The sequence below is a fragment of the Pteropus alecto genome, unplaced genomic scaffold (assembly GCF_000325575.1).
Source record: "Pteropus alecto unplaced genomic scaffold, ASM32557v1 scaffold113, whole genome shotgun sequence".
NCBI classification, from domain to species: Eukaryota; Metazoa; Chordata; class Mammalia; order Chiroptera; family Pteropodidae; genus Pteropus; species Pteropus alecto.
Genome location: NW_006433949.1, coordinates 7,123,990 through 7,133,659, shown reverse-complemented (window position 1 = coordinate 7,133,659; position 9,670 = coordinate 7,123,990). Strand labels below are relative to the sequence as shown.

The window sequence follows — 9,670 nt, the reverse complement described above, 5'->3', positions numbered from 1 at the left end:
AGAGGAGGGCGCTGGGCTGGCTGACCGATGTGGATGATGTGGCCCTTCTTGTCCAGCATGATGTTGCCGTTGTGCCTGTCCTTGATCTGCAGCAGGAACAGCAGGAGGCTGTAGGCGGCCATGCTGCGGATGAAGTTGTAGCGCGCCTGTGCAGAGAGAGCCAGTGCTTATGACGGCCCTGGGGCCGCGCCTGTGGGTGCTCCCCTGGCTCTATGCCTGGGATTCCTGTGAAGGGGCGGCAGCCCCTTCCCCCCACACCCATGAATTCTCTTGGGACATCCATGTTGAGGTTTCTTTAAATACCAAGGAAGGTTACGGGGTGCCTTGGTTTTACTCCTCAAATGTAGGAAATCAGGAAGCAGGGTGCAGGGGGGAAAAACAGAGAGCACAAACAAGTCCAGCCTAGGGCCCGCTCTGCTGGTCACCTGCTGGAAGGCCAGGGTGGACTCATCTCCATACTGTCGTGTGAAGTAGTCGTACATGCCGAAGTCTGTCTGGCGGCCCAGCTGGTCCCGAGAGGTGCAGTCAGGGATGCACTCAATCACCCCGCACTAAGAGGAAGTCCAAGTGCAAGGCCTGTGGGCTGACTGCTCTCGGCCAAGGCCTGAGGGGCAGCCACCTGGGGTCCTGTGGGGAACTTACCCCGGGGGCAGTGGCCACCACACGGTAGGGGAAGACAAAGAGGTCCAGGCCGACCAGCTGGAAGATGTTTTTGAAGAGGTCAATGATCTGCAGGGCCAGCATGTCCTGAGAACCGAGAAGATGAAGGGTGAGTGGCTGGCTTCCTCCTGCTCACATGACCCCCAGGGGCCCTGCCCAGCAGGGGACGGAGGGAGAAGGGAGGGAGGCCTAGGCGAGCAAAAGCCTGAAGGGCCTGGACTGACACTGCCCACTGGGCTGAGCCCAGACCCTTGGGACCACCAGGTACTGGAGTGAGCATAAAGCCATTTAATTTTAGCCTGCCCGGTGCAGGGTTCGAGTAAGGGGCACCCACTCCACGGCAGCTCCTTCTGTGTGGCTAGCGGGTGCATAGTCCTGGAGAGGAGAGACTTCTGGGTTTGGCAGAAAGCCCTGACTTACTTACTCTGTGGACCTGAACCCCATGGCAGAAGCAAAGCTTCGTATTTCTGTGTGTGAGGTTCGGCAGCGAGGCTCGCCCAGAGCCTTGGAGAGGCAGGCCCACCGCCACCAGCCCAACCCCAACCTGGTCCCCTACCTGTCGGCAGTCATCTCCCACTTTGAAGATGGCCGCCTGCCAGGAAATCTTCTGGTCATCAGCCTCCTGTGTGCCGCACTGGTCCTCGGAATCCGAGTGGCACCGCAGACCTGTGTGTGGTGGGTGGAGGCTGCCTGTCAGCCTGAGGGCAGTGAGAGGCCCTCTGAGGGTGCTGAGGAGACCCAGCCTGGAAGGAGCCCAAGGAAACTTGGGGATTGTTCTTGGGAAACTCTGAAGCCACTGAGGGCCCAGAAAATGTCTAGGATCAGTGGGTAGAGTCATAAGGTCTTAGGGCTTTTCCTAAGAATATTTAGACTTAAATGGAACTGAAGCCAGGTCCCCTTTTCATTGGAAGTGAGGACCCAGGTGTGCCTGGGGTCACCAATGGGCACTGTAAGCTGGGGGCAGGAATTGTGTCCATCTGCACCCTGAGGTTCGTTCACTAGAGCCCTTGCAGGGAGCACGACCCTGGTGACACCCTGATGTCACACGTCTGGCCTCTAGAATTATGAGAATAAATTTCTGTTATTGAAGCCACCTAGTCTGTGGTCACTTCCATGGCAGCTTGAGCAAATGAGTACACCCCACAAAGCCCTGGCCACTCTGTCTTGAGAAGATGCCTACTGGACTGACTTGGTGGCCAAACTTCACTGGTCTGTCACTGCACATGAGCTCTGTGCTGTCCCCAAATGAGGTGTCACACCGAGAGTGGATGGATGGCCATCAACCCTCATGGGGAGCTGGTAACAAACTAAATATGCCAAGAGAAACTGGATTCAGGAAGGAGAGACACTTAGAGAAACTACATCGAGAATTCTCCACTGACCTTCTTTCTCGAGTTCACTAACACCACATCGTTTCACCTTAAATTTAGCCAGATATGGAGCTTTTGCAGCACTGAAAAACAACAACAGAAAGAAAGTAGCACAAGTGATATGGCGAACAGGAAGCCCACACAGGAGTAGCCAAGGGAAGGGCAGCCTCTTACCTCTGCATGGGCGTCCCCGATTTGTAGTCAATGTCCAGCACAATGGCCTCTGGATTGCTCGGCAGGTAGCAGCCTATGCAGGGACAGAAGGCAAGTCACAGGGAGCCCAAGGATGACAATGGTGAGAACAGCTACCTTCAATACCTAATTCCCCTTATAGAGTCCACCCTGTGGACAGGATGACGTATGGGGGCCTTCTAGGTCCTCATCTGTGGTACTGATGACTTCTTATTTCACAGCTAAGAAGTCTTTCTTTCTTGATTCTGTGATCTCTCCCTGGATCCTTCCTGATGTCTACTGAAGGGGCTACCACCTCCCAGGAGACGCTTCTCTAAGACGATGCACTGAACCCTCAGCTTACAGGCCCATCATGCTGCTCCTGGGGCCCCCATGGCCGCCCAGTGCCAGAGCAGAGCCACCCACTCTCACGGGACCCATGCAGGAGCTTCCTACCCTGCTCTGCTCACCCAAACACCCTCTGCTCTTGGACTCAGCCCACTGACTGGAGCTCCCCACTTTCAGCACATGTATCAAGTAGGAGGACAAGAGAAAGCCCATTCTTGGCCAAGGAACTGGCAGTTGCTCTGGCGGAGTGGACTCCCTGAGCCCCTGGGAAGTGGGAGATGTGGGCTTCAAGGTGTAGCCCTGAAACAGGAAGGACTGAATCTCTTGAGGGGCAAAGTGAGGCCTTGCTGTGGGCTGCAAACTGGCTGTCCTACTGGGGGAAGAAGAGGCAAGGCAGGACCACATGGTCCTCTCCCCTCCCTCTCACCCTCCTTTACCCCCCAGCTCCAGCCTCTCTCACAGATGCAATCTCTAATCCTCTGCCCTACAGCCCTGGCTGGCTCCCCAGTGCCGCCAGGACAGGCCCTAGCAACATGGTCTGCAGGGAGCTGGGGGCTCGCTGATAAGGGAAATGAAGTTCCGTGTGGATGTCAAGCCTTCTCTGAGAAACTGAGCTGGCAGGGTAGGAAGCTCAACAAAACAAGTCAAGGAAAAGTCTGAACCGAGGCCCACGCTGGCAACCTTGCTAAGACCAGCTGGTGTGAACATTTGGACAGGACAACCAAGATTTTGAAAAAACAAGTTTATACCAATGTTGAAAAATGGAGAGCTGTGCAGTGAAACCTGGATTGCCACCCTGACTTGAAAAAGTACACACTGGGCTCAAATTCCTGCATGGTTAACAGCTGCAGGCACCAGGGAGCAGCTGCCCACCCGGGGGACACAGACACCCTTGTCCAACAGGTCCCAAGCACACCTGTGATGCCTCTAGTCTCGTCTCATGCCCACTGTCTGTGTGACCTATATTGCTCCTGTTACACTGGAGTTCAGAAACCTTCTAGAAAAACAGCTGCTAAAGACAGTGTCTCGGTCTTTAGAAAACAGTAGGCAGCAAGGAAGATAAAGAGTGCCCACTGAGAAGCAGCTCCCGCTCACCAGTGGCAGATTCTGGGGAGGGGCGCACTGGGCACCTAGGACCCAAGTGCAAGTCGAACCAGCCCCACTGCTGGTCTTCACGCCCACCCCGCACTCCCCAGCCCCTGCACTCTGCCTGCCTGAAGGAAGAGGTCCCTCTCCTTAGTCTCCAGAGGCCACCTACTCACCAGGCTGTACTTTCACTTCAGACAGAGCTGACAGACAAGCCTTCTTTCTCTCGTCTCCTTTAGGGTAGGGTCTGAGAAACAAGACAGAAATGCTCTATCTCTTGTAGAAAGTGGCCTTCGAGACTTCTGGGAGACAGCCCAGGGCCCCCTCCTGTCTGAGTCTCTCTCTTCCTAGCTCTGGCGACTCCTGGAGGCCTTGCTAGGCCCAATTCCTCCAGGAGCACAGCAATTCCTGCCCAAACTCCTCCTCAAGAGGCAAATCAGTGAAACGACAGGAGCTGCAAAGGAGTCTGGTTTTCCTATCACCACTACGAGGCTCCTTCGGAACTTGGAGAGAGCAAACTGTAGGACAATATCCAGAATAAAACTAGGATGTTTTCTGAAGGTTGTATGGCCAACCTCCTTTCAAGAGAGCAGAATCCCACCCTGGCTGTTCCATTAGCACTTCTCGGGCAATTCCCACGAGTTAGGACCAGAGGGAGTGCTGCTTACTTGATGATGGCTGACACGTTGGTGATCTTGTTAAAGAAATCAAATTCCCGCTGGTAGAAGTCCTTGGCTGGGCCCGACAGGGAGCCTGTGATTTCCTCCACTAACTGCTCCAGGAGATCACCGATGTCGGCTGACAGGGAAACCGAGAGGGTGAGCCTTTGGCTGAGCCACAGAAAGGCCCTGGAGGAACCCTGCATGTTTGCCCGTCACAGAGTCTGGGTATTCACCGGCACCTAGACCAGTCCTCAGAGATGGTCTGCTTATCCCTGGGGATCCCCGGGACCCTCTCAGTAGACCCCATATTTAAAGTCACACCACGAAGTTTGCCTTCCTTAGTGTTGACACTTGTGAGGCTATGAACATGCAGTGGGGCTGAGGACACTAGTGGTCACAGGAGCCTCATGGCTCTGCTGACTAACGTTAGTTAATACTGCCTGCTAAAGTCCACGTAAACCAAAGCTCTTAGAGGGTCCCAGTGGTTTTTAAGGGCATGAGGATGATTAAGACATCTCTGTTTGAGAAGCACTGTCCCGGGTGGCCACCTTGTTCCGACACGGGGTCACTGGGTCAGGCACAGGGACAACTGCTTGGGAGTTCAGCCAGAGGAGGAGGGTTCTGTATGTGCCTGGGGAGCTACAGGACAGGATCCACAGGGGCAGGGGGCAGGCAGGGTGGACAGAGGATGGGCTAGCAAAAGCTTGGGGAAGGGGGTGTCCTGCTCCTGCTGTATCTTAAAGGTGAGGTGTTCCTGCCAAAGGATGGGAGGCAGAAGGAACTACAGGCTGGGGCAGATGGGTCATGGAGGGCCCTGTAGGATGAGGAAGGCTCAGCCTCTGGGCAGCCACGGAAGGTGTTAAAGATGTGGGGTGAGCCTTGAGGGAAGATGACAAAATACTCACAGTCTTTCTGGTGCCCCTCTTCATCCAGATAGATGTTTGTTTTCATGTTCCAGATAAACTGGTGTGCCAGAAGCTGGGATTTGGCTGCAGCCCACAGAATATACTCCCGCACATAGCCCATCTGAAGAAGAGCAAGGTCACCATCAGCCCAGGCTGGGAGCCTCTCTCCCCGAAGACGGACTCTCTCTAACCCAGAGCATGCGCTGACTCCCAAAGCTTGCAGACCTGGCAAGAAGTGAGGCCGAGTGGTTTCCGGCCACATGAGCAAACTCTTCTGTGTCTGTGGTGAGTCCAGCTTAGGGGCCAGGGCTAATTTTGGGGGTGCTAGGGTCTGCCATACAGGGATGAGTCAGCTTTGTCTCCTCTGTTGCTTCTCCTGGATTCAAAGAACCAGGACTCTCACCAATTTCTGCTGTTGCCAAGTACGAAGAATAAGTAGGCTGGGAACTAAAACTCGTCTGTAAGCTGGCTGTTAAGAACAATGGTCCACAGTGATGTATGGGTTCCAGAAAACTATCTAATGCACAGATACTTCATGAGTTGATATATCACAGCCACCATCCTAAAGGACCTCTCTTCCCTTAGTCATTTCCTGCCACTCATAACACCAGTTTTAATTACTGTGTCCTAGATTAAAAAGGCAGCCTCTTCCTCGATGTGACAGTTTGTGGCCCCTCATCTGATAAAATCTTCCTTGGATTTAGGTGGGTGGGCTTACCCAACAGGTCAAATTTCAAATAACTCATCACTTTGGGTTTCCCAATTCTAACCCAGCAAAAGGATCTAAAGATAAACTATGAATACTCAATTTGTAGTGTATATAAATATGTTTGCAGAGCTTTCAGGTTCGTGAAATGCCTGAGAGCAGCACGCCTGGAGAGCATGGAGGCGCCACATCCCTTTCCACAGACCCCTTGTCCTATGTATCTCGTCCATCTGGCTGTCCCTGAGTAATATCCTTTTATCATAAACCGGAAATATAATCACTTTTGTCAAGACCATGAAAAGGGACGCATAAAGTAACAAACCAACTCTTGTTACGAGAATAGAAACTGTGGCAGGACAGAATGAACAAGGAGGAACTGTCATCAGACACTTAGGACCACAGAGGCTTCCAGCTTTGAAAAAGATTTCAGCAATTTATTCCTGTGTAATTTTTAATCCTATGATATATGCCTTGCTAGCCAATTTGGTTGAAATACATATATAATTACGCGTAGAATGACATAGTTCCAAAGTCAAAATATACTAAGCGTGGTCACTTCCATCCTGTTTGCTCCCTCTCTGGCCATTTTTATTAGTTTTGGTTTACTATTCTTTTTAAAAAAGTATAAGTAAATACATATACACATTTGTATCCCCTCAAGCTTAGACTTAAAAAGAAAACCCCTAAAAATGGAAAACAAGAAAGAAACTAATGATGCTACTAGCTGAGTCCTGAGTTGGTATAATCACCCAGAGAAAAATCACTTCATGTGACTTTAAAATAGAGTCATCTGACTGTATGTCCCTAATGGAAAATTTACTAAGGACAAAAAGGCAAAAAATCTGACCCCATTTTCAATAATCATCGTCAGTTATAATATTGGTATTGTTATTTTGAAACTATTAAACATATGTAGAATAAAGCAAAAAGGTAGTATGTTGATGTTTAAGAACCAAATTGTTTAGTATTAAAAGGTTCTAATATAAAGTCAAATAAAGTAAAAAACTGTAATCCTACATTTGAATTAGAAATAGTATAATCTCATGATGTACCTTTTTTTTTTTCCCAAAAAAAGCTCTATCTACGGGAAAGGCCTAGAAACAACACAACCTGATCGCCATAAGCAGGCTTAGCATTCAGAGTACAGTGTCGTGATACCATTTCTCATAGAGTGAACCAGATTTCCTCACAAAATTGGGGATTCCACGTCTGAGGCAGGAAAAGAACAAGAAGAGCTTAGAATATTTTGTTATTCTAGAAAGCAAGGAGGTTTTCAAAGACTAAATAAAGGTCAATCAGGAGTTCTCAGTAGTCAGAAAGATGGGCCTCAAAAATAACTGAGGTGGACTGGTGCACATTAAACATGTCAAAACCCATGAATTTATGATATTTGGGAGGAAAAAAAGAAAAACTCACTGGTCATCTTTAAATAATGCTAATGAACTAACTTATTATTTTAAGAACTAGGAAAAAAAGGAACACAGAAAAAATCAGAAATTTTTTGAAAAGCAACTTATGTAAATTAATAGCCAATAAAACAAACCAAAGTCCTCTGCATCTCCACGTGCTAGCTGCCTCACGCTAACCGCAACCTACTTGGTCCTGTTCCTGTTGAGCATGCTAGGCAGAGACTGAGCACACCACCTGCCTGGGACGCAGTGTTCTCTGGTGGCCGCCACCATGCGCTCATGTAGGAACCCTTGGTGCCCACTCTTACCCCCTCCTCTGGATTAGGCCTTTCTGCTAGGCCCATATGGAGGCAAACACACCAGAAGGGAGAGAAGGGGGAGAAGCTACCTGGAGGAGAGGTGCATCATAACAGTACACAGTGCTGGGACTAACGAAAAGGCCCCTGCTTGGCAAATGTCCTACACGGTATTGGAATCACCTGCTCAGAGTTAGAAGGCTTCTGGCAGCTAGTTACCTAGGGCAAGACCTGGTCTACCAAGAGAGGTTGGCTGTGATAGAAGCAATTTGGTCTATGGACCGAGATGGAGCATCCTGCTAATCCGTGGGGAAGAAGCCCACCCTGGGACACCCAGCCACAGCACTCATAGCTGCTATGGAGACTAGAGTAGTGGGAGGCAGCCTAGAGGTAAGCTGGTGCCACAGGGCTCGGCCAGGACGAAGTAGGGAAACAAGACTGGCACATGACAGTGGGGAACAAGATCAGCAGGTCGGGGAAGAGGCATATGCTGCTGCTGCACTCAGACACAGGCATGGCAGGTGGCGCTGCCCCGAGGCATGGGCAATGTGGGTTCTGGGTTGTGGCCACCCCCATGAGTGTTTTCTGTGCTAGCCCTGTGCTAGGCGTCTTATGTACATGTACGCTCATTAGGGTGGGCCCTCATCCAATCTGACTGGTGTCCTTAAGAAAAGAGACACACAGAGGGATGACCATACGAAGACACAGGGAGAAGATGGCCTTCTACAGACCAAGGAGAGAGGCTTCAGAAGAAATAACCCTACCAACACCTCAGTCTCAGACTTCCAGCCTCCAGAACTGTGAGAAAACACATTTTTGGTGTTTAAAACTCCTGCTTTCCCCAGGCCATATTACTTTGCTATGGCAGCCCAATTAGCAAACTAATACATTCGTCATCTCACCTATTCCTTCTCAATACTTCCCACTGAAGAGACGAAGGAGCCGGGTTCAGGATCCCCATCCAATGAGTAGGAAACCCAGGCCAGGCTACCCAACCCGAGCAAGTGGCTGGGAATGCTTGTAGAACCTGCTCACTCTGCAGAGCGAGACTGGGCCTCAGGGTGAGCTGGGTGACTGGGGGCGTCCTGGCAATGGACACCAATGGCAACTACGGCCAGGGGTATGTGTGAGAGGAGCTTGGGGACCGTGGTCACAGGTCAGTGGCCCTGCTGCTGAGGCCCTGCATAGCCTACGATCTCCTGGACTGGAGACACGCCTGTTCACCAGGCTAGGCGTTGAGGGCAGGGCAGTGTGTCCTCACCGTCAAGAGCCCCCTCCCTAGAGCCCAGCGTAGCTCTCAGAGTGAAGAGAACAAGAGCACATGTAGGTACAGCCTTACCTTGTCATACCTGAGGGCCTGCACGATCTGGGGGATGTAGAACAGGATGGCGTCCTGCAAAGGAGAAGTGACCATGATCCTAGGGGAGAGGGGACAATTCCCTACCTCTAGGAAAGGTGAACAACTCAACATGGATGGATGCCCCAGGTTCCCGTCCCCTGTCCCCCACCCCCAACCTGGGACTGGCCCTGCTGTCACTCAGACTACAGGACACTATCCTCGTTGGAGACCACAGCAGGACTGAGAATGTTGGAAAGCCAAGAGGACAGAGAGGATAAAGGCCAATGGCTCAAAACACATGATTGGTGAGAAAAGCAAAGGGAACAAGGGAGAGAAGAGTCGACCGGTGTTCACTGCTGGGGGCCTGCTTGGGGACAAGGGCTGAGACCTGTGTGTTGTGTGAGCAGACCTGTGTGCTGGGGCTGCAGTAATTCAGAGTCTGGAACATTCTACTGTCACTATGCCTGTCATGTGGGGTTGCTGGGCAATGAGCCTACACAGCCACAACTGGAACCAAACTTAAGTAAACTTCCTTTTTTAACTCAATTAAAGTTACAAAGAAATATAACTAGGAAACATATCTGAATAGAACTAAATCTATCTTCTATGACTAGCTGAACAGAAATAGGGAGTGAAGACGTGTGCTAAGATGGACCAATGTTTAATCAGGTGTACATCCAGGTTTGAGATAAAGCCTGTCTTTCATCTCTCCACCTAA

General features: G+C 50.8%; 1 protein-coding gene across 1 annotated transcript in view; it reads right to left on the bottom strand.

Moving 5' to 3' along the window:
• The window catches only part of PI4KA (phosphatidylinositol 4-kinase alpha), a 115,630-nt gene that overhangs the window by 7,613 nt on the left and 98,347 nt on the right, over nucleotides 1-9,670 (bottom strand). Inside the window, 10 exon segments of the mRNA XM_025044487.1 lie at nucleotides 26-146; nucleotides 426-551; nucleotides 643-747; nucleotides 1,217-1,326; nucleotides 2,043-2,113; nucleotides 2,205-2,277; nucleotides 3,812-3,882; nucleotides 4,304-4,433; nucleotides 5,203-5,323; nucleotides 8,953-9,143. Of these exon segments, the coding sequence (XP_024900255.1) occupies nucleotides 26-146; nucleotides 426-551; nucleotides 643-747; nucleotides 1,217-1,326; nucleotides 2,043-2,113; nucleotides 2,205-2,277; nucleotides 3,812-3,882; nucleotides 4,304-4,433; nucleotides 5,203-5,323; nucleotides 8,953-9,143 (1,119 nt within the window).